The sequence below is a fragment of the Arvicola amphibius genome, chromosome 7 (assembly GCF_903992535.2).
Source record: "Arvicola amphibius chromosome 7, mArvAmp1.2, whole genome shotgun sequence".
NCBI lineage: Eukaryota > Metazoa > Chordata > Mammalia > Rodentia > Cricetidae > Arvicola > Arvicola amphibius.
The window spans coordinates 29446402-29471311 of NC_052053.1; the positions used below are offsets into that span (position 1 = coordinate 29446402).

At 39.4% G+C, this 24910-nt stretch overlaps 1 protein-coding gene across 3 annotated transcripts in view; it reads right to left on the bottom strand.

The window, feature by feature from the left end:
• The window catches only part of Rif1 (replication timing regulatory factor 1), a 51407-nt gene extending 26810 nt beyond the window's left edge, over positions 1–24597 (bottom strand). Inside the window, exons 1-20 of one of the 3 annotated variants that reach the window (XM_038336550.1) lie at positions 24465–24597; positions 24225–24338; positions 22567–22645; positions 20795–20891; positions 19520–19647; positions 19337–19431; positions 17573–17762; positions 14407–14499; positions 13244–13382; positions 12961–13112; positions 10775–10892; positions 9808–9963; positions 9494–9604; positions 7570–7632; positions 7252–7352; positions 5802–5888; positions 4792–4865; positions 3650–3830; positions 2565–2672; positions 2084–2233 (exon numbers count right to left, since the gene is read on the bottom strand). In XM_038336550.1, coding sequence (XP_038192478.1) covers positions 2084–2233; positions 2565–2672; positions 3650–3830; positions 4792–4865; positions 5802–5888; positions 7252–7352; positions 7570–7632; positions 9494–9604; positions 9808–9963; positions 10775–10892; positions 12961–13112; positions 13244–13382; positions 14407–14499; positions 17573–17762; positions 19337–19431; positions 19520–19647; positions 20795–20891; positions 22567–22645; positions 24225–24328 — 2226 coding nt within the window. In that variant the 5' untranslated portion in view covers positions 24329–24338; positions 24465–24597. Of the gene's footprint in view, positions 1–2083; positions 2234–2564; positions 2673–3649; positions 3831–4791; positions 4866–5801; positions 5889–7251; positions 7353–7569; positions 7633–9493; positions 9605–9807; positions 9967–10774; positions 10893–12960; positions 13113–13243; positions 13383–14406; positions 14500–17572; positions 17763–19336; positions 19432–19519; positions 19648–20794; positions 20892–22566; positions 22646–24224; positions 24339–24464 lie in introns of all 3 variants that reach the window. The other 2 variants (XM_038336551.1, XM_038336548.1) reach the window with 2 other exon arrangements.
• Positions 24598–24910: the final 313 nt, after the last annotated feature.

A 24910-nucleotide genomic window follows, 5' to 3' on the forward strand; every position in this document is an offset into this window, starting at 1 on the left:
CCGAGACAGCCAAAGCTACAGGGAGTTGGGGGGGGGGGGAGGAGCAGAAATTAACATAAATCTTTCAAAACTCTGATCATCAACATTGTCAATTCTTCAACAAAGTGGTAAGACTAGGCCAGGAGGGCTGGAGAGATGGCTCAGCAGTTAAGAGCACTGACTGCTCTTCCAGAGGACACGGGTTCAAGTCCCATCACCCACATGGCAGCTCACAACTGTCTGAAAATGCAGTTCCACGAGTCTGACACCTTCACACCAATGTACATAAAGTTAAATAAATCATTAAAAAAAATTAAAAAAAAAAAAGACTAGGCCAGGAGAGAGAGCCCAGAGGTTAAGAACATTTGCAGCTCAGCTCTTCCAGAGCACCCACAGGGAGGTTAGCAATCTAGTTCCAGGTCCAGTTTCTCTATGGGCAGTACATGCATATAGTACAGACATACATGCAGGCTAAACACCTACTCACCTGCATTTCAGAAAGAAAAACTGAGGAGCACATGGTATTTAAAAATAGGATCCAAGAAACATACTTCACCATCAAAGACAGAAACCACTTTAAGGTAAGAGGAAAGAGGTATTCCAAGCAAACAGATTTAGGAAACTATTAGTATATTCTAGTATCTGACACGACTCAAACCAAAATAACTCAAATGAGATAAGGTCACTTCATAAAATACACCAAGAGGAAGGATAGTACAATCAATCCTAAATATATGCACATACACAGGTATACCCATTTGATAAAAATTTGTGGATGTAAAACCACAGATAACCAACACTGAGATAATAATAGGTGACTTCAATAAAACACTTTGAGCAAAAGACAGGTCACCTAGACAAAAACTAAACAATCAGACTCCATACAACAAATGGACTCAACACTAGAGACTGAAACACTGAAGAATAACTCTTCTTGGCAGAGTCCATGATCTTCCTCCAAAACTGACCACACCAAGGAAGCCTCAACAGATAACAAAATTAAAATATCCTGTATTCTAAAGCTAGGTATCAGTAGCAAAACTATAAAAAAAAGGAAAATTGAAGAAAAATTTAACACACCAAATCTATGGGACATAAAAGACAGTCATGAGGAAAAGTATTAAAGGACTATATCAAAATGTGAGATCATTTTAATAACTTAATGATGCTCCAAAAGACCCAAGAAAAACACAAACAATCCAAACCCCAAATAGTAAATAGGGATAATCAAAATCAGGTAATAAACATCAACACAAAGAATCAACAAAAGGAAGAGCTTGGGCTTTGAAAAGAATGACCAATGGCAGCTGGCTGCGCTGTAGAGTCTGTCTTTAATCCCAGCAATGGGACAGAAGGAACAGTTATTGTATTGCCATTTCAGTAACTGCTTTCTAGTTGGATTTGACATGTACTTTACAAGGAGGTTATTTTCATGCCTGGTCAAAAGTCCATGGCTGGTGAAGTCATATATTCTGCTCACCAGAATAAGTCCAGAAGCATCAATCAAGTGGCAAAAGAGAACACAGTGAAGTGGCCAACCCAAGTGTTGCAGGAAAGTCTGATTCAGCAGTCACATCCCTCTCTAATGGTCAAAGCCCATGAATTTTCTCTCTGCTGTCAGAAACAGGCAAAAGCTGTGCTTCTTCCCCATTCCCAAGAAAGCTCCAGGTTTTGCTCTGAGTTCTGGACTTTTGATCCATTCAGAAGGAAAAAAGCTGTCCAATATGCTTTCCTTTCCATGCCAACTACTTCCACCCAGTATATTCTCAAAGAAAGATGATCTCATATAATCTATAGCAAAAAAGGGAGACACACACACAGCTCCATGCAGACACACTTAGCAGATTGCATTCTCCTTATCATATAGGAATTTTAACTCAGGCCTAAGCAAGATTCCTACTTTGATGTAGAGAAAACTTCAGAACTACTCTGTACAGGTGAGCACACAGACACTGTAAGGGAGCTAGACTAATTACATTAACAAGACACCCAAGGTAAAGACTTGTTTCTCTACATTAACTGGACCTCTAGTACAGCTTTAGTAAACTTCATTTTTTCATGTTATCTCCAATTTACAAAATATATAGTACAGGGGGAAACTCACTGAAAGTACTTCATCTTCCACACTGCATAGTATTTTAGAAGAAAGCTCTTCACAGCACAAATTCTCTTCTGCTGTTGCCACCAAAGCAGCACAGCGTGCAAATGCTCTATATAATTCTGACCAAGTTTTAAGTAAAGTCTTCATGGTAGCCTAATAACAAAACAGAAGTTAGGTAAACTGACACCAGCATATCAAAAATAACAGGATTAGTACAATTTTGAGACTGTGAAAAGAACTGAGACACTTAAGGTCTTAAGACACTTAAGAAAGACCTGTTATAACTCCCTATTATAGTCCATGTGAACAGTGTCAGAAATTACCAAAAGTCAAAAGCCTATTTCACCCTCTTTGCCTTCGCACAAGTATTCCTCCACCCCACAATTGTAATTTAAAGAAAAATTCAGAGTTGGTACTAATCATATATAAAGGTATTATTTCCAGAAAGGCACAAAACCCTTACAGAAGCAATATACATTCTTACCATAGGAAATGTCTGAGCTGAAAAAATATGGTTTATTGGTAAAGTCAATGCACCATAGATGGCACTAAAATTATGTTCTAAGGCATCACCTTGATTCACTTCATTAGTCTGAAATAAAAAATATGGAGTTAGACATATTACCAACTAATTCAAACCCTACCCAGCCTTAGCCTAGATATAAGTATGACCTCAGTGAGATGAACTAAAACCCTAGGCAGACTCAAGATGGGATTATATTCAAGTATGATGAGGTCACATACAAATAGCAATCCGCCTGCCATGGCAGACAGCTGAAATTATGTGTATACTATTCAAGGTATGGAACTCCTGTTCATGTGAATTTGTTCTCCAAAACCTTTGAGAACTGAGACATGGAAGAGAAACAGAAACAGGGACAGGGAGATTCTAGGTTCCCCAGAAAACAGTATATTGATTGTGCCCCTGAAAGGAGTGGCACTAGAGGGTGTGGCTTTGCAGGATTAGGTGTGACCCTGTTAGAGGAAGTGTCACTGCAGGGGTGGGCTTTGAGGTCTTCTTTGCTCAAGCCTCATTCAGTGAGGCAGTCCACTTTCTGTTGCCTTCTAATCAAGATTGTAGTCAGCACCATGTCTGCCAGCATGCTGCCATGCTCCCAACTATGATTATAATAGACTTAATCTCGGAAAATATAAGCCACCCCAGTTAAATACTTTTTTAAAATGAGTTGTTGTGGTCATGGTGTGTCTTAACAGCAATAAAAACCGAACTGAGACATTGATTTCAATTTTTTAAACAACCCTAAGCTCCCAAGTATAACTTGTAGTTATACTTCACACATGTAATCACATCATTTAGAAAGCTGAGGAAAGAATACTACCGTGAGTCTGAGGCCAGCCTGGGCTACTCTAGTTCTAGAGAAAGCTGCTATAGAGGGACACCATCTAAAAACACACAGAACCTCAAACATTTCATAAGAAATTAGTCAGACAAAAGCCCCTGTTACCATTAAAAAAATGTTTTTAATTTTTATTTAAACACATAGTTGTACCCTAACCCTAACCGTTAGTCCAGACCCCAGGGAGGGAGCCGCAGCAGCTGTGCAGTACCTGATGAATCACATCAGTCAGAGGAGTGACTATAATACTCCACATTCTCCACAGATGCTCCTTGTTTGCCAACTGCTTCGCATTCTGATTAATCACACTCAGTACAGAATCACTAAAAGCCAATGGTGAAGTTGGACCAGAAAGTACACATCCTACAAGTGTTTCCAGATTGAGAAAAAACCTAAAAAATTAGAACAATGTATCAGAATAAGTACTTCATCCAGAAAGACATTTATGCATTAGCAAAATTCTAAGATTAACAGCTGAACACAAGAAATGATGAAGTTGTCTGTTTTTTATTTATCTCCCTAGGCTCTAACACGACTACCAGCCTCTAGGTGCGAGAGTAGTTATCACAACCTGCTACCCACGTACCCCAAATATTAAATTATGACACAAGAGCACTTGTTCTTTCCAGGATCTGGGTTACAGTTTCCTGCCCCCATCCATGATTCCACATCCAAGTGATTTGATGTGGAATCCTGGACTCTAAAGGCAATAAGGCATATACATGGTGCAGAAATACATGCAGGCAAAACATACGCGCACACACACACAAATATCTTTAACACAAGACCGGGTGACAAACCCCAGCACTGGGGAATCAGACACTAAAAGATCTACAATTAAGATGGTCCTGGGCTACAAAGCCACATCACAAAACACAAAATGACCAACTGAGTTTAGTGGGTTATCTGTAACCTAGCAATTAGGAGGTGGAGGCAGAACTGCCACAAGTTTGAGGCCAACTTTGGCTGTTTATAGATAGGATGCTTAAATAATTTTAATTTTAATTCTATAACCAAATTTTAATCTCATTTTATAATCATCTTTCATGAAAAAGGAAGAGGGAAAAATAAGGCATAGGACAGAATTAGTTGTACAGTTTAATCCCAGCAGAGACAGGGAGACCTGAGCACAAGCACAGCCTGTTCTACATAGCCAGGTTAAACACGATGCTAAATAAAAACACGGTCTAAATAAAAACAGTGAAAAACAAAAAGGCCAGTGATAAACACTTTTATCCTAGAAATTAGTAAGTGGAGAAAGGAGAAATCAGTTCAAGTCTGTCTCTTTCCAGGCCATCGAGATTGGTACTCTTGCAACCGTGACAGGACTTAAAAAACAAGGTGCAAACTTACTTTTCATCTGCAACACCACATTCTAAAATATTGTTGTTAAAAATTAACTGGATTAGGAACAAAGCTGGAGTTCCCTGAAAAGAAAACAAAGTCACAATTCCCAGTAAAAAAAAGTTTGTTTCCTACAAGCATTTATTATGATTTATTTTAGAATGAAAACGTTTAGCCTTACTTAGAGTATGATGGAAACAGCAGTTTATTTTAAAAACTACACAGTGCAAGACATAACGGCACACACTTTTAACTATAGCAGCCAGTAGATTGAAGAGGAAGAATCTTGAGTTCAAGGCTAGTGTGGGATACCTAATGAGACTCTCTTCAAAACAAAACAAGCCAGGTATGACGATAGCACTATGTATGAGCTTGAGATTTAGAAGCAAGCCTGGTTTACAGAGCAAGCCCAAGGCCAACTAGGGCTAAAAAGACACAGTCTTAATTTTTTTCTTTTGAAAAAGAGATAGCTCCGTAGTTAAGAGTGTTCTGCTCTTACAAAAGGACCAGGCTTCAGTTCCCAGTACCCAAATTAGGTGGATCACAACCTTCTCTTGGCATCTCATTTCACATTACTGAGGCACAAAGACACTAATAAAATTAAATGAATAAAGAAAAATTTAAAAAAAAAAAACAAATCAAATTCTATTTGATTATAGTTCTCCCATGAGAAATCAAAGATGGTGAGGCATCAGATGACACACCCTAGAACTTGCTGGACTCAGAATACCTGTGTTTCAAACAACAAAGTATATTTCACACTACTAAGCTAATATTACTAAGCTTTCAAATACTTTAGTAGTAACAAACAGAAAACATTCTGTCGAGTGCACTAATGAACCCAGGGAAGAACAAAGGTCATCTACTGGCCCAGTACCATCTTTAATTTTCACAGCAATCTATCATTCTACATACAAGGTTTTAAACGTAACCAAATTCAATTGTCATTTAAGAAATCTAAAGGAATTTTTGTTTTGCCAATCTTTATCATATCACTACACTACATTTAAGATACTTGCATTAAGAATATCCATATTAGCAACCTGATATGCTGGTGAACCTAATACTTTCTGAGGAAGTTCTTTAACTGTAATTTCCATGAGAACCTAAAAGAAAAATTTTACAATAGTTAGCCATAAAAACCTGTTCCTCAGTAAAAACTTTACATCATCTATGTTTCTAACTTAAGTAATAATCACTTGTAATTCATCATAGTATATTCCTAATATATATAATATATATTTACATTGTGATTCATTACAGTATATTCATAGACTATTGTGTATGCTTACATTTTTCATTACAGTATATTCAGACTTGTGTATAATGTTTACATTATTTCAAATGTTCAAAGAGAAAATATCAAAGACCTACTTTTACAAGTTTTTTTTATTAGTATAAAAAGCCAGTATATGAACAAATATTCAAAATTTAACTATTTTTCTAGAATTGGACCTTCATAGTAGTTCATTGTTATAAGAAACTCTGCAAGTCAGGTGGTAGTGGTGGTGCTCGCCTTTAATACCAACACTCAGAAGGCAGAGGAAGGTAAATCTCTGTGAGTTCGAGGACAGCCTGGTCTACAGAGCGAATTCCAGGACAGGCTCTAAAGCTACACATACAAACCCTGTCTCAAAAAAAACAAAAATAAACTGCAATCACATATACACCAAACAGGCCTAGAAAGTCTATTTAAACAGCTTGTTAACTACAATTCTCAGATTATAAATCCAAATACACTAGAGTCTCCCAAACTGTTCCCCAGGTCTTCCTGTGCTTGTAAGAATATGAACTACAACGTGTTAAGTGTCATTAATAGTTACCTTAGCAAAGACATTTTTAGCAAAATTTGGAAATACACTAAAGCTAACAATATTTAATTTGTGCCTTGTCCAGAATGCTTTGTAAACATAAACTCATTTAACTATTTAAACTACTAACTACACTTTTTACAAATACAAATTCAGAACTGATAGGCCAAGTAAGCAAGGCAATTATTGTTCAAATTCCCTTAGATAGACAAAGATTCAACTTAATTTGTTCTAGAGTCCTTGATACCATCTACTATGCTACACCAGCAGTGTATTAAACGATGTTATTTTTTACACTATTATAAAACCTACGTTATTTTTTCCAACTTATTTTTTCATTCTTACTATTGAAGTTTTTAAAGCATATTTAAAAACTGACAGTTTACTATTGTTACCGACCAACCACCATAAACATTAATTGTTCAGTTTAAGTTGCACGTCTTCCTTTAACAACACTGTAGATGTCTGTAGCTGCTGCTGCTACAGCTAATTTACTATGCAGGTTTCAAGTGACATTTGAATGGCAGCTACAATACATTCAGTTAAATTACTAGTCAATATTTAGTATTATAGGTCTGTGCCAAACATTAACTGAACAAGTATCAATATAAACTGAATCACAAAATTAGACTTTAAGGCAATTTATAAATATATTTACCAGTGTTTTTGATACAGGAAATACTTCTGACTTCACTATGTTTTCCAAAGATTTTAGTAGGAGAGTCAAAACTTCAGAACCTGATCTTTCTTTTCTGTTTCCTATGAAAGAATAAAAGAACGGCTATAATTCCAAACATGTTTTAGGTGAGTATACCTACTAAGAGCTATGAAAATTTTATTTTAATTAAACAATTTAAGTAACTTGTTAAAGGATTAAAAGATTAATTTCAGAAACAGTACAAATAAGGTTTACCCTGGCAAGTGAAGCGCTGCATTTTCTGCTGTGAAGGTTACTTAGCAATGTAATAGTACTTACCTGACTCAGTAACTGACTTCACCAAACTAATTAGCTCCTTCCAGATAGCACTAACTACAGCATCTGTCAAGGAAACGAAACTTTTTAAGATAAGGTTCAGTTCCTAGTAACCCATCTCTAACTCCAGTTTCAAGGAATCTGATGTCCTCTTCTAAGCTCCTTCAGCACCAGGCACTAGTACACATACACAGGCAAAATATTTGTATATATAAAATAACTCTAAGAAAACAAGAAAGCAAAACCTATTCTGTGGTTCCTTATACTAATAGCAAATTGAGAATTTGACTATTTACTTATATTTATAAAACCATCATTTCAATCTTTCTTTATAGAAATTAAGCTTTTAAAAAGACAACATGTTAACAATGGGCCTGTCCTATAACAAAGAATAAATGTTTTCACTTTTATTTGTATTTTCTACGTTGAATGCCCATCACTTCTGCAAAAAGGAAAACAATGATTTAAATGGTAAAAGTCACGCCCGGTGTACAAACTTATTTCTTGCACTTAGAGTCAGAGCCAAGCCAGGCGGTGGTGAAGCACCTTTAATCCCAGCACTCGGGAGCTCAGGAGGCAGAGGCAGAGGCAGGCGAGACCAACCTGGTCTACAAAAGCTAGTTCCAGGACAGGCTCAAGCTGCAGAGAAACCCTGTCTCAAAAAACAAACAAAAACAAACAAAACAAACAGAGACAAGAGGACTACCACTGGTTTCAGGTCAGATGTTTTCCAAAGAATACAAATTTCCCCAGTCTAGACTCCATAGCTACACCTTTTATTAAATACAAAATAAATAAAAAGAACCAAAACAAAATGTCTCAGCAGGCACTTTTGCCAACTCTGATACCCTGTGTTTAATCCTGAGACACAACCGACATTAGTGGAAGGAAAGAACTTCCAAGTTGTCCTGTCTATCACACATGTGCCGTGGCAAAGCCTTAATACACACACACATGCATACTTTGTAAAATAAAGCATAGTAATATGCTTTATTTTACCTACTTATTTTTGGGTGACAGGCTCTATGTTGAAAATTGGGTCAACCTTAAATGAGTGACCCATTTTTCTCAGCTTCTCCAAAGCTCAGATCATGTTTGCCATCATACTCATTTTGAAGCATAGTATCTTTGTTGCCTAGGGAGGCATCAAACTTTTGGCAGTCTTCCTGTCTTACCACCTCTATTATGCATTATCTATCTCTTAGTACAATCCAACTATTTTCTTTTCCTATGTAGTCTTGGGTGTCTAAAACATGCTAGATAGACAATGCAGGCAAATATCACAGACTAGCCTGCCTCTCCCTCCCCAGTGCTGTCTGTCAGCCAGTTACAAGTTACTTCAAGGAAAAAATACAAACTTTTTGGTGCACAAATAAATTTTTAGCTTTGTTTGTTATTTAAGACAGGATTTCATTGTGTAGCCCTTGCTTTCCCTGGAACTGGCTCTGTAGCCCAGGCTGGCCTTGAACTCAATACCTACCACCTCCATCCACCTTCTGAGTGCTGTGATGTAAAGGTATGTCCCACCAAAACTCAGGAATATTTTTCCCCCGCTTTAAAGGGGTGGGAAGATGGCTCAATGGGTAAAGGTTCCTGCTTCCAACTGAGAGCCTAAATTCCCAGGATCCACATGGTGAAGAACTTGAGTACTAAAAAGTTTTTCTGACATCCCCATGTGCTGTCGCACATGTAGGGCCAAACACATGGGAACACATAAATAGTTTTAAAAAAAAGACTTTTTTGAGTTTAAAATGTCCTAAACTTATGCTGGGCGATGGTTGCGCACGCCTTTAATCGCGGTTCTCGGGAGGCCAAGGCAAGTGGATCTCTGAGTTCGAGGCCAACCTGGTCTACAAGAGCTATGCAGGATAGGCACCAAAAACTACAATAGAGAAACCCTGTATGGAAAAAAAAATCCTAAACTTACCTGAAGCATCTTTTCCAACTGCAACAAAGCTATCGTGAACAGCAGTGATAAGTGTATGCGCATGCTTAGAGAAGAAAGAAGGGCTGCTGATTAGTGGGTGCTCCAGTGGCTCTAAAGGGAAAAATAAGACAAGTCAAAGATTTATTAAACAAAATTTTCCAAAACAATTATCTAAAAAATGCTTTCACTTAAATTTATACTTATTTCACTCAACAATATCACTATTAAGTTGTTGTGAAAGAGGCCTCTCCTCCATCCACCACAGTAAGTTTTAGATTATTTCAAAAACATGAAATTATTTCCAAAACAAATACCTAAGCTTAATACAAGCTTGTGTTGCTTAGCAAAATTCAAGACTTCTGGACCCAACAAAAAATGAAGCATCATTTCCAGTCCCAAAAGCTGAATGGAAGGGATTGAAGCCATTCCACCTATATTTGAACTCGGATTCATGCGTGGCGTTGCAGGAACTCCTTTAAAACAAAGACAAAATCACTCAAGTTATACTTCCTAGCGATACAATGTACCTTCAGAAATGACAGACACCCTGAAATTAATATTCAGGCCTTTCTGAAACTTGAATAGAAAATCAAGAATGACATATATTAAAGACAATTACTTTCCAATGCCGTTTTAAGTATATTTTAAGACCCATTTTCAATGCAAGCAAGTAAGTTTTTGCTACTTTCTTGGTCATTCCTAGTTGTTTATTGGCAATCAATTCGTGCAGCATGAAATGAGCTAGGTCTGACTGTACACCTTTGCAATCCCAACAACTGCAGGAGGACTTTTGTCAGTTCAAAGCCAGCTTGGTCAACACAGTGGGTTCCAGGCTAGCCAGAATCACATAGTGAGAGCATGTCTCAAAACACAAAGAGCTCTAGTCAGTCTTAAATAATAGGGGGGAAGAATTCAAATCTGGGCTATATACAAAGATAAAAAGAAAACCGAAAAAAAAAAATATTTTCCAATCACCCAAGTAATCCAATTAAAAGTTGCAAAATCAGTAGCAAAATGACTAACAATCAGTAACAAAGAGCATAGATAAGAATGCATTAGAGGTACGGCCTCTGATTCCAATATTTGAAAGGTAGACGTAGTCCTGAATCAATTCAGGACTAGCCTCAGCATGTCCTGAGACAGGGCTAAGTTATAGGAGATCCCGTCTCAAAAAAAAAATAAAAAGAAAAAGAACTTTTTGCTTAAAGGACTCCAGATGAAAGTGCAACCACTCCTTCAAAGACTTTTCAAAAGAAAAGGAAGGAAATCTCTTCCTCTCACCTTTATGTCCAGGAGTCAGTGGACTTAAGCCAGGAGACGTAGACCCTCGAGATGAACTGCCTTGCGGTGAAGCAATACTATCAACACTTATTGTACTCTGAATCAAAGGCACACAAACCTAACAGAAAAAAAGACAAAACAGCAGTAGTTTCACTGTCAAGTTTGTAAAGGTTTACAAGTGATGTGTTTTTGAGGCAGTGTTTCACTGTGCAGTCCTGCGTGCCCGGATCTCACTCTGCAGACCAGGATGACCTTCAACTCAGAGATCCACCTGCCTCTGCCTCCTAAGTGCTAAAGGAATGTGTCACCAACCAGCAAGATATATATTTTCTCAAGAAGCAATCTTAATTTCTCCTGATATGGAGACAGATCAGGTCAATTAAAAATTAAAAATTTAAGATCTTCTACGTTCTAAACACAAAACTGTTTTTAAATCTAAACATGACCAGTCTCATGGAAGAGGCAGCAAAATAAAGTTGCCATGTACCATTCTATATATACTATAATTTAAGATAAACAAATTTCATGGTTAAACTTGGGTCCTATCCCTAATAAATAGCCAAATATTCAAAAGCTTCGCTTAGAAAGAGTATTTCTAAGAGTATTTGTTGTTCTTACAGATCTGGGTTCAGTTCCGAGAAATCACATGGAGCCAGAACCATCTAGGTTCAGAGGACCTAATGCTCTCTTCTGACTTCCATGGTCACCAGGTAAGAACATGGTACACAGACATATATACAGGCAAACTCTCATACACTTAAAATCTTAAACAAATTCTTTAGATGAAAGATTACTAAGATCTAAAAATATACAATACATTCTAGTTCAAAGCATTTTATTTAGACAACAAGTATTCAAACCTGTACTGAATTTTATTGGCTACTTTTATACATTAAAAACTAAAATGGGCCGGGTGGTGGCGCACGCCTTTAATCCCAGCACTCAGGAGGCAGAGGCAGACAGATTTCTGTGAGTTCGAGGCCACCCTGGCCTACACAAGCTAGTTCCAGGTCAGGCTCCAAAGCCACAGAGAAACCCTGTCTCGAAAAACCAAAAACAAAAACAACAAAAAATAATAATAATAATAATAAAAGGTACCAATGGGGGCAAAGGCACCTTCCAAGAATGCAGTTTCTGCTTAACATTGTTTACTTAGAATGTAAGAAATATAGAACAGATCTACAAGTGAAATTTTTAAGGTTTTTAATCACAAACCAACAATAGAATTGCATACAATAGGCTTAGACCAAATTAAATTTAGTGTTTAGTGTCAGTAAATAAATTAAACGACTGCTTGAAACTATGTCATCTAGAAAAAGGAAAAAAAAATTTAGGATTTTTATTTCTCCTAACCTTGTGGCATATAGCACTTGGTATTTCATTAATGGTGATTAGATGACTGCTAAACACTTATAAATAAGCTGGGGAGAGACAGCTCACAGTTAAAAGTACTTGTTGCTATTCAAGATGACCTGGGTTTGACCCTAGTGCCCACATAGTACTTATCTTTAATTCCAATCCCAGAGATTCAACAAATACTTTTCTAGTCACCTCTGAGATGTAGACATACATGCAGGCAAAACACTCACACATAAAACGCTGGAGTTCTTTAGGCAATGAAGCACTGGCTGCTCTTCCAGGACCTAAGTTAGATTCCCCACATCCGTATAACTCACACCCTGATAACCCCTGTTCAAGGATCTGAAGCTTCTTCTGGCATCAGAGGGTACAAACACGCTACAGTATGTAGGCAAAACACCCATACATAGAACTAATGAGATAATTCTTAAATTTTTAAACAAATGTTCTACATTGGTATGCTGGCGTTTGCTGACTAAAGGTTTATGGGTACTCCATCTTAGGCCTCTGGAGAATACTGCACATGAAAAAAACACACTGAAGTTTTTATAAAGAATAAAAGACCTTTAAAATATTGATACCTAACAAACAAACACTTCTGAAATTAGAATGGTTAGAATTTAAGGACACATGTCAGGCATGCTGGTGAATACTTCTAATTGCAGCACTCAGGAAACAGAGGCAGGTAGGTATACTCTGAGGCCAGCTTGATCTACATAGAGAGTTCCAGCCCAGCGAAGAGCTACAAAATTAAGACCCTATAACAAAAAACAACGAACTACAAAGACACATGAATTTAAGTTAATGGTTAATAATTACAATGTTACCTGTTCAAAGTTGCCAGGGAGTTGAGGTCCAAGTCTTATCAGCAAATACCACCAGACTTCTAGTTTTGTTAATGCTAATGTTTCTGTTCTCACATGGATGGAACTCAAAGGCTGCATTAACAACTTGAGTCTTTTTGCACTACAAAGTATATCTTAAAAGAAAATATGGATAAAGTAAAAAAATTACTGAACCAAAATAAGTGAGAATAAACTTCTCACTTTAACAAACTCAGTACAGCTGGACCAAAAACAAAGAAGAAAGAATTTAAAACTATTTACATACCTGGGTTTAAAGCAAAATTATCTATTAAGCTTTTCCAAGCAATGAAAGCTATCTTTTTAATCATGGGTGTTCCACTACGGAAGCCCAGTTCTTCCAGCTGTAACAAAGAATTGATGAAACTCCCACTTCGGTGCAAGGTCTAAAAGAGAAAACACATCAAAATAATTCATTTATTCACTTGATACATGTTCTTGGCTCATAATCAGTAAACAGAGGTCACATTGCTTACAACATAAAAGACCTTTAACATGAGTAACGAGGATGTTTTAAGCAAATTAAAAACAAGCTGAAGGTATAGGGGAAACAGCTTGTTCAATAAAGTGCTTGTGCATTGATGAGGACCCAAATTAAATCAATCCTCAGAACCCAGGTTCAAAAGCTAGGCAGCTGGATGTGGTTGAATTTAGAAGGCAGAGTCAGGCAAATCTGCCTTCAAGGTCATTCTGAGGAACAGAGCTCTAGCCTAGCCAGGACTAAATAAGAGCACGTCTCAAAAAAAAAAAAAAAAACCACCACCCTGAACAGAAAGGCCCCCGAGAAGGCTCAGCACAAAAACCTGAAAACCTGAGCTTAATCTCAAGTGGTGGAAAGAAAAACGTCACAAAGTTGCCTTGACCTCCACGTACACACCGACGTGCACGTACATATAACATACACCACACATGCTGTTTAAGGCTGGACATGGTGGCAAAGACTTGTAATCCCATTGCTAGAAAGAAGCCTGCCTCAAAGACAGAGGTTAGGCAGATAGTAGCAGATGCCTTTAACACCAGCAGAGAGGCAGGTGGATCTGCCACCCTGAGTTCAGTGGGGTGAACAACTCCCCCAAGGAGTCCCAATGAGTCTTGATGGGTGTCTTTTCTCACATTTCACAAATAAATGTAACAAAGAGTTATTTTTTTAAAAAAAGGTAGATGGCACTTAATGAGCACCACCTGAAGTTGAGTTCTGGCCTCCACATGCATGTGGACGTTAATGTGCATCAGTTCACATAAGCATGCACACCCACACATAAGCTGGGCACAGTGGTGTCCTGGGCTTGTGCTGTGGTGGTGAGTGGTGAGCTCCAGAGCAGCCTGAGTGTGGGATACTCTTAAAAAGTAAAAATTCTGGCAAATTCAAATTATGAAAATATCAACTAGTTCTTTATCTGTAGCACTTACCTTTCCAAGAAGTTTGACAAACAAAGGCCACAACTTTAATACATAAGTCTCATTTTTACTCATAAATAGCTTTTGGAGTTCTGAGATTAATTTCTGTAAATAAAAGTAAAACATCAATACTTCAAAAAGAAAAATATCGACAAGTCTAAAAAATTTTCAAGCATTAATTTATTGAGCCAAATAACCTTTCCAAATGTAAACATACACTTTTTCCACAGAAAGCAAAAACTGAAGCATATAAGCAATGTGAAGAAGCTCATAGTTAAAGAAAAAGCACCTAGTTCTACAAATACCAGTTTCATGTTCATCTGACCATCCACATTATCTTTATTAGGCACATCATTAACTAGAATTCAAATGATACTATAGTGATCTTCTTACACTAAGAGCTTCATAGTAAGATGTCTAAAAGCTCAAGAGCCTATGAGACAGCTCAGTGGGTAAAGGCACTTTACTGCTCAAACCTTACCATCTGCAAGCCTACCAATGAGACACCCAATTTGCCCTCTTATTGGGCATGGTGGCACATGTCTTTAATTCCATTACTCAGGAGGCATAGGCAAGCTGATCTCTGTAAATTCAAGGTATATCTGGTCTACACAGTGAATTTCATATTGAGACTGTCTCCAAAAGTAAAAACTATCCGCTGATCCTCTGTGCACCCGAACATGTATCCTTGCACCCAAGCATGTATATCCTAGCACTCACAATATACACAGAATAAATCTGAAAAGCAAATTTAAAAAAGAAGTTTTCACTCAAATGTATAGATTGGTCTATGTGGAGAATTAGTAATAAAAACTAGCCTATGTGGAGAAAGCACATTAGTGAAAGTCTTAAGGGATCTTTCCATGGCTCCTTCTAATTCTCTGCTTCCAGTACACTATTTTATGATTTTTAGTTTTGATTTTTTTCTCAAGATGAAGTCCCACTATACTGCTGTGGATCACCTATTACTTTCTATTGTGGTGGAATAATTTTTGTACACTGTGAAGATGTATCACTCAGATTGGTTTAATAAAAAGCTGAATTCCAATCACTAGGCAGGATTTTCAGGGCACAGAGGATACTGGGAAGAATAAAGGGTATCACAAGCCAGATGCAGAGGAAGTAAGGCAGGAGGAGAGGTAAAAGCCACGAGGCAATATATAAGTAGAAATGGGTTAATTTAAGCTGTAAGAGCTAGTTAGAAACAAGCCTAAGCTATTGGCCAAGCTTTCATAATTAATAATAAATCTTCACGTCATGATTTGGGAGCTAGCTGGCAGGACAGAAAACTCCTCCTACATGCTATGAAAACCAACTTCAACTCACAGAGATCCTTCTTATCAATGCCTTTCAAATTCAGGGATTACAGGTGTGTGTCGCACACTGTGAGAAGCAGCATATACTCTGCCATACACTCCTGCCACCATAAAGTTTATGATTAAAAAATGCATGGTACCAATTAACCAAATGTGCACCCTAAAGAAATCTCCCTCAGGCTTATTAATTTTTCCTTTCTTGGTGTTTGAGAGTCTATGCTTATTCTTCTAAATATTACATCAAAGCTATAAGTAACATGTGGCATTCCATATAAATCATGGTACCAATAAAAACTTCATGGGCTGGTATAGGGCTTGCAAGACAAGCAAGAGGACCTAGATTTGATCCCCAGAACCTTTGTTTTAAAAAAAAAATTAGTACATGTTTGAAATCCCAAAGTTGGAAAGATAGAGAAAAGAGGACCCATTGGGGGCTGGAAAGATGGCTAAGAGGTTAAGAGCATTGACTGCTCTTCCGGAGGTCCTGAGTTCAATTCCCAGCAACCTACATGGTGGCTCACAACCATCTGTAATGAGATCTGGCGCCCTCTTCAGGCCTGCAGGCATACATGGAGGCTGAACACTGTGTACATAATAAATCTTAAAAAAGAGGACCCAAAAGTCTCACTGGCCATCAGGTACCAGGCCAGTGAAATAGTCATTAGAAAAGGGGGAGAGTTAGGAACTGTGCCTGAAGAACACCAGAGAGACTGTCCTTTGGGCCTCTCATGCTTGTATCCATGCAAACACAAACATACACAGAAAAGTCAAGACCTAATAATAAACCAGGCTTGGTCACACATGCCTTTAATCCCAGACTCAGGAGGCAGAAAGTCTGAATTCAAGGCCAGCCTGAGCTCCAGGCCACTCAGGACTTACCCAGTCCTATAAAATGAGATCCTATCTCCAAACAAAAACCAACTTACAATAGTCCTCAAGTCCTATTCCTTTGTGATTAGGTGCTCTGTATCTGTCATTCTCTTCCACTGAAGAAAAGAATCCCACAACATTCCTTGAAAACCAATAGGGTGCACAAACAAAGGGGCCCTTGGCACTCATGACTTTCTCACCTAAAATGAGCTGACACTATTATTAATTATACTTAATAATTATTATTTTACAGTCAATTCTTATGTTTAATTTCTACTCGTGTCTAATTCTAATCTTTTCTTTATACTATTATGTCTCATCTGTTTTGTTACAGTAGGAAATAAACCTCACAGGTTTACACAGTACCACTAACAATGCCTTAAACAATTCACCTTAACACACACAAAAACAAATGCTCAACAGATGTTGCAAAGAATAGAGGTTGGTGAACTTAAAACCTGAATACTCTTTACATGTGCTTACAAGCATTAAATGTGTATCTACTAAGATGCTATACTAATATTCATCATTCACTAGAGAAGTGATAAAACATCTAGACTTTTAAATTAAAACACTTCGCTTGTTATAGGAGTAATTTGAATGTTAACATTTCTACATTTGATTTTATCTAATATTTAAGACTGCACACAAGACATTGTGCAAGCTAAGCTAGCAATCTACCATTGAGTCTAAATCTTTGTTTTGATTTAAAAATAAACTCCTTAGTCATGGTGTAACTACAATAATAATTCAGGCTGAATTTGTTGTTTTGTTTTGTTTGAAACAGGGATTCTTTGGAGCCTGTCCTGGAACTAGCTCTGTACACCAGGCTGTCCTAGAAGTCACAGATCTCCACCTGCCTCTGCCTCCAGAATGCTGGGATCAAAGGCATGCACCACTATCACCTGGTAGCTGATTTCAGGCTGAATTTTAAACTCAAGGTAAAAGCCACTAATACAGAATTCAGCAAACTTACAAAAGGCAACACTTACAGTAGTCATAAGGTGCTCTGTAATTAAGGCTATTTCTTGTTGTTTCTGGAGCAGCAATGGCATCCCCATCTCCAAAGCAGTGGCTCCCCGCAAATGGACCTTTTGTGCCGAGTGAACAACTAATGGTATGACCAATTTGGCCCACCTCACAGACTCTTCTCCCATTTGAACTGGGGCTTGCTCAATTAGCCTGCAATAGAGAATCAATAACTAAGCTAAACTTAAAAAAATGAGGTCAAGTTAAATCATCAAGAAGCAAAGCCAGGCCGGGTGGTGGTCTCGAAAAAAAAAAACAAAACAAAAAAAGAAGCAAAGCCAGATGATACAGGCCTATAAATCCAACTGTTCAAGAGGTTATGATCACAAGGTTCAAGGCCTACCTGAACTACACTGTGTTAAGTCCAGTCCTAGGCAACTTAGTGAAAATGTCTCAAATTTATTTATTTTTTGTTTATCAAGACAAGGTTTCTCTGTTGCTTTGGACCCAGTCCTGAAACTAGCTCTTGTAGACCAGGCTGCCCTTGAACGCACAGAGATCCGCCTGCCTCTGCTGGGATTAAAGGCGTGTGCCACCACTGCCCTGCTGTCTTAAATTTTTAAAAAAGAAAAAGGACATCTGGTTTGAGCAATTTAAGCGGTAGAGCATTTATCTAAAATGCTCAAATCACTCCCTAACACTGCAAAAGAAATTACCAGAAAAATGAGCATCACACAGGATAACGGCCCAATTATTTCAAAATGTATGCATCTCAAATGTATGCATTTGTACAGAAATACAAAAGGTGTATACAGAGAAATAAATTGTACCTGCATACATCTGTATTGCCCATGTGCATATGCCCCGGAATTCTCTTTTTGAATTAGTATGGTTCTTTTTCTTGCAGCACTAGTGACTAAAGCTAGCACCTCATGCTTAAAAAGCACTGACTTTCAGGAGCAACACTTCTAGACTTTTCACAATCTTCATCTTAGATAACTTTTGTTTCCAAGTCAAAGCTTCAATGGGTAAAGGTGCTTGCTGGGAAGCCTGATGACCTGAGCTTTGATCTCTGGAACCCACACTGTGGGAGAAAAGAACTTAATCCCTCATTTGTCCTCTAACCTCCACAAAAGCACAGTAGTATGTACAAACCAAGAATTGTAATTACAAATAACTATACTATCAAATTGAACATTATTAAAGGTGATCATAATCTACCAAGTCAGTCATATAGCACCAGAACACAAAGCAAAGAGCTGAACAACTAAAGAAACCTTAGAAAATTAAACTATGTAAACTGTGCTGCAAGCATGTCTGAGACGAAGTGCAAGAATGCTCCTGGCTAGCTCACTAAGATTCTGAAAGCCTTTACATACAATTTTAGGACCAAACTGTATTACCAACAGAAATATAGCCAAGACTGTTTGAGTAAAAAATAAGAACAGCAACTTACAAGTATGTTTTTTCATCTTATTACCTTTCTCTTGTTTGGTGTGGGTCTAAAGGATACTCACCTTTGTTTTTTTAAACCTTAGTCTTTTAATTTTTTTCCTGTGTGCGTATGTGTACATGTACTAGCATATATGTCTACACATCCAGAGTGCTTGGAGGTCAGAGAACTTGCAGGAATCGGTCTCTCCTTAAACATGGGTTCTAGGGATTGAACTCCGGTTGTCAGGCTTAGGCTTCGTAGCAAACTGCCAACTCCATTGTTTAATATCTATCTCATCTTCATATATACAACCCCCAAAGCAAAACTTCTAATTTATACAAGAACTGCATACCTTATAATAACATTTAATGCTTCAAAATCAACAACAGCAGACTGTATCTCTCCTTTACTTAGTAGCAGTTCCAATGAATCAATAATACTGGATACCTAAACGACAGAACAAATACACACGAATCAAATGAGCCAGAACAGTTTTATTATTATTAGTACATAATTCAGATGCCCCAGTACTCACCATTTTGCTAATAGCTTCAGTAGGAAACGTCTGTTTAGATAATACCCACAGTGCCCTGGTACACACATTTTTGTCTGAACTCTTAATGATACCATTCAAAGTTACAAGCAGTTGTTGAATATTTGCCTCTGAAAAACAAGCAAGTTTTAATTTCAATTATGTATCATAGTTTAAAAATCTTTAAAATCTCAAACACATAATAAAAATAGCAAAGACAGATGAGGGGATCAGAAATTCCAATTTCTTATATGTGTGACATGATGATCGGACAATCTGCAGAGACAGATATCACACTTCTTGTCAAAATACAAAATCCTGACTAAAGCAGAAGACGGTAAAGAAAACAGTAGCAGACTGCAAACCTTTTATTTATCTCACACAACTCAACTATTGTCATCTTCAGATGCTAACAAGTCTTATACAAGAGAAAAAACTGCAACACTTCACTGAGGGGGAAGATGTTAACAACTTCACGATATCCTTATTGCCCACCTCTCAATTCTTTTCCAAGCTGTAGGTCTCCTTTCCAATTGCAGACTATAAAGCAATAGAATTACTTAACACCTGGAAAATATCAGGCTCTATACTTTCAATACCACTTCAAAACTAACATTTACCACTAGTATAGAAGACCTCTTCATCTCATTAAGTTCCTTAGGAAATATGCCTGACACATAAATCAGATAAATTACTGTTAATTTCAAACTTAAAAAAATATTCTATCTGGGTGGTGATGATGCACAACTTTAATCCCAGCATTCAGGAGTGGAGTTCGAGGCCAGTCTGGTCTAGAGAGCAAGTTCTAGGACAACCCGAGCTATGTAACATAAGGAGACATAATAAGGTTCTATTTTGAAGAACCAAAAAGGGGGAAAAACTGTGTGTGTGCATGTGTGCGCGTGTATGCATGTATACATATATGCACACACACATTTTTTTGTAGGATATGTGATTTTATATATTTAATTTTTAGTAGGGGTGTGTGTGTCCCCTACTAAAAAACAGTTTGGGGCCAATCCAAGACTAAGCCAGAAAGGCCCTTGTCATCAAGCATAATGATAATAAATTCAATCCCAGAACTCCCTTGGTAGATGGACTACTCCAAGTTGCTCTCTGACCTTGAGTGTAGGTACATACATACCAAGTAAATATCTTCCTAAATGGGGAAAAAAAAACTACAAATTATAAAATTAATCCATTAATAACAGTACTTTAACTGCATTAAACTATACTTTAAACTTAACAGATATTAACAGCTATAATCATTTTACCTACCTGATAGTCCTGAGGTGATTTTGGGATTATATAAGCAAAACCCCAAGGCTTGCAGAGCAGCACTACTCAACTCTGAGTTCTGGCTGGAAATGTGAGCCTACAAAAATCAAAATGACACTCACAGCAGAGAAACAGTTTCTAGAATCAAATCCAACTACAACCCAAATTCAATGCATTTTAATCCAATCAGTCATCAGGCAACCTTTTGGGAGTAAGTGAAAACAGGCAAAGTATGGCAAAGATCGACTGGAAGGGGTTGGAAAGATGATAGCTCAGCAGTTACTCTGGTAGATCTTGATTTGGGTCCCAGTGCCCACATGGCAGCTCACAACCTGCCTGTTAACTCCAATTCATGGGGTTCTGATACCCTCTTCTGGCTTCTATGGTCATAGCACACGTGTGGTACACAGACATACATGCAGGTATTAAAAAAATTTTTTAAATCAACTGAAAACATTTTTTAAAAAAGATGACATCTCCCACATATTCATGCAAAAGCAAAGAAAAGGCCAACAAATGAAAGATGTTAAAATTAGTAGACAGGAAACAAATGGGGGCATGGTATCTCTACAATGAGTAAACAAAGTCTCAAATGAAAAAAAAGTTGCCATCCTAGGTTTAGAATGGAGCAATGCCTTCTTCCTCTAAGACTAGGAGGGAAGCAGCTGCAGTGTAGCAATTCCCAAGTATCTACTATGTATCAGGCATTTTATCTCAATCCTAAAGTTTAAAAAAAATATGAAGAAATTTGGGGCTGGGGATGTACTTTTCAGTTGGTATAGTACTTGTCTAGCATGCATAAAGCCCTGGGATCAATCCCCGGCACTGCATAAATGCAAAGTGGTGGCACATGCCTGTAATCCCAGCACTTGGGAGGCAGGAGGATCAGAAGTTCAAGGTCATCCTCAGCTATATAGGAAGTCCAAGGCAAGCCTGGACTAGAGACCCTGTCAAAAAAAATAGTAATAATTTCAATAAGGTTGGGATATTTAGTTCAATATTTTCATTCTAAAAACAAAGTATTTGTTAAAAAGTGTTGACGGCATGTCATGAAGTCACTAAGTGGTCAAGAGAGGCTAAGACTACAGACTGCCCGATAGTAACTATTACCACTAAATAAAAGGAGCAAGTTAACTATAACTTTTTGTGTTTACAATTTTTCAAGCAGGTATAATTATCAAAAATTGATCATGAATGAAAACAAATTAACATGTACTGTGGATTTTGCTAGTCCCAGCCTATAATCCTAATATTTGAGAGGCAGAGGCAGGAGGATTGTCACCTAACTACCTGGCTCAAGGCCACGGCTTTACTGGAAAAGTGTCTCAAAAACTTCCTTGCTCCACCAAAAACACGTATAATTGCCATTTTCGGATAACATACTTGTATACTTGAAAAAAAGCAAACAGATTTTATCTGCGACAACTGTTTAGGCTTTGAATTCAAGCAGTCCTGAAGACTTCAGCAAACAAACCAGTTTCCTGACCTGCTGCGGGTATAGCTTGATGGTACATAGAAAGCACTTCACTAGCATGCCAGAGGCCCTAGAGTACAGAAATTAAAGTGAGAGAACACAGAAGGTAATTAACGGTACCTGGTGAACAATACGTAATAAAGAAGAGAGAGCAATCCTGTTAATATAACCGCTGCTATGGTGTATTCGGGGTTAAAAATGCACTGGGTAATGCTAGAGCCCTAGTGAAGAATCATTTACTGTAAAGACAGTCAGGAGTTGCACCTGGAATCCCAAAGATTCAAAAATAAACACAGACCTTTAGAACTGTATAGAGCCGAGGAAGATTTTTCTCAATTTCTGCAATGACTTCTTTTCCTTCTTGTCCAGTCATACGACTTTAAAAGGAAACAGAACACAAACTTAGGCAAAAAGGACAAACAGAAAAGTACTGTAATCACTTTTAAGAATTACTTTCAGAAGCCAGGCAGTGGTGGCGCAAGCCTTTAATCTCAGCACTAGGTGGCAGAGGCAGGCGGATCTCTGAGAGTTTGAGGCCAGCCTGATCTACAAGAGCTAGTTCCAGAACAGGCGCCAAAGCTACAGAGAAACCCTGTCTCAAAACAACCAAAAAAGAAAAATAAATAAAGGAATAAATAAGTAAGTAAATAAATAATAAATGACTTTCAGGAATGAAGAGACAATTCAGTGGCTAAGAACATATCACTCGCCGGGCAATGGTGGTGCACGCCTTTAATCCCAGCACTTGGGAGGCAGAGGCAGGCGGATCTCTGAGTTCGAGACCAGCCTGGTCTACAAGAGCTAGTTCCAGGACAGGCACCAAAGCTGCAGAGAAATCTTGTCTCGAAAAACAAAACAAAACAAAAAAAAGAACAAATCACTCTGGCAGAGGGCCCACGTTCAATTCCTAGCACCCGTCAGGTGGCTCACAACCACCTCTAGCCATTCAACACTGGCATCAAATATTAAGAACTTTTAAGTTTCTGAAGATTGCTTTCAAGCCCTTGGGGGAAAAAAATCAATTCCTTAAAAATGCTTTAGAGTCTATAGAAAACATATTGTAAACTAATCAAAAATAAGTGGTAACTTGATCCAGGTGGTGGTGGCGCACGCCTTTAATCCCAGGCAGAAGCAGGCGGATCTCTTAGTTCGAGGCCAGCCTGGGCTACAAGAGCTAGTTCCAGGACAGGCTCCAAAGCTACAGAGAAACCGTCTCGAAAAACCAGAAAGAAAAAAGGAATAAGCGATAACTTGCACAATTTATTCAATTTTTGACTGTTTTAGATTAGAAAAGAAAATGGGAATCCCCTTCCCTAGTCACATATTTTCTAATTTTATGGTCATTTGCAAAATTTTAGAAAATCTCTGCACTACAGTCTTTCAAATAAAGTAAAAAACCAAGTGCCTGGCGCTATGGGGGGGGAGGGAGTAGACGGGCAGATGTGATGCATGCCTTTAATTTCTGCACTGGGAGGCAGAGGCAGGAGGATCTCAAGAGTTCGAGGACACCAGGTCTCCGGGACAGGCAAGGCTATGACACAGGGGAACCCTGTCCGGGGGGGGGGGGTGAACAATTCTGGGAGCGATTTGAAGGCTCGCGCACCTGTACCCTTAACCCCGAGAAGGCGTCAGCGGGGACCCCCTGCCCCTAACTACAGCAAACCATCCCGGACCGCCGCCAACTTTCGCACCGCGTCCGGGGCCTGCCGGGAGAAGCGCGGCTCTCTTCAAACTCCTTCCCAGCTCAAACTTTCCCCCAAAGCTCCCGCTTGCAAACCAAACAAAAAAAGGAAAAAAAAAAAAGCGCCTCCCCAAGAAGCCCTAGGGCGCCGCCGCTGCGCCCCGCATCTTCTTCACCTGGCAGGCATGGCCCGGGGCGCCCCGCGCTGCCCGCTCGCGTCCCCCCACGGCTCCCCGCGTCCTCCGCCCCGGCTCGGTCTCCCCGGGCGGCCTCACCTGGTCAGAGTTAGGTAGGCGTCCGTCTGCTCGCCGGGCGACGCCGAGGGGTCCTCCCAAGTCTCCAGGAGCGGCTCCAGGGGGCTGCGACCCGCGGCCGTCATCTCGGCCACCCTGAAACGAGGCCGGAAGACACCGGTGACCGGTGGCACGGCTCGCGAGGCGCCCTCACCTGCACGCCGGGCCGCGCGCTCGCAAGGCCGCCCTCCCTCCCGCTCGTCCGCCCGCCCGCCCGCCTACCCGGTTCCCGCCGCCGCGTCTCAGGACGGCGCGGCCGCGAGGGGGCAGAGGCAGCGCCGGCCGAGCCTCCCCCGCGCGCCTCACCCCACGCGGGAAGTCCGCTCCGCCGCTCTCCGCCCCGGGCCGCCGTCCGCTCCCGGCTCGCGCTATTTACACACGCGTGCCGCCCGCTCTTCCACGACAAAGATGGCGGCGGGGGGCGGGCCCAGCGGCGCGCGGGAGCCGGGCAGGCCTGGCGGGAGAGGCTCGAGCCAATCCAACGGGCGGCGGCGGCGCGCCGGGCTGCTCGATGGCCTGCCGCCCGCCCCCGCCCCCTGGGTCACCTTCAGGTGGGGAGGGTAGCCCCGGGGGCGGGGGCTGGAAATCGGGGGTGGGAGGGAGCGCTCGACTCCACCTGATCCAATCCTGGGCTCCTCCGCCGAGCAAGTTTGCAAACTCCCAAGTAC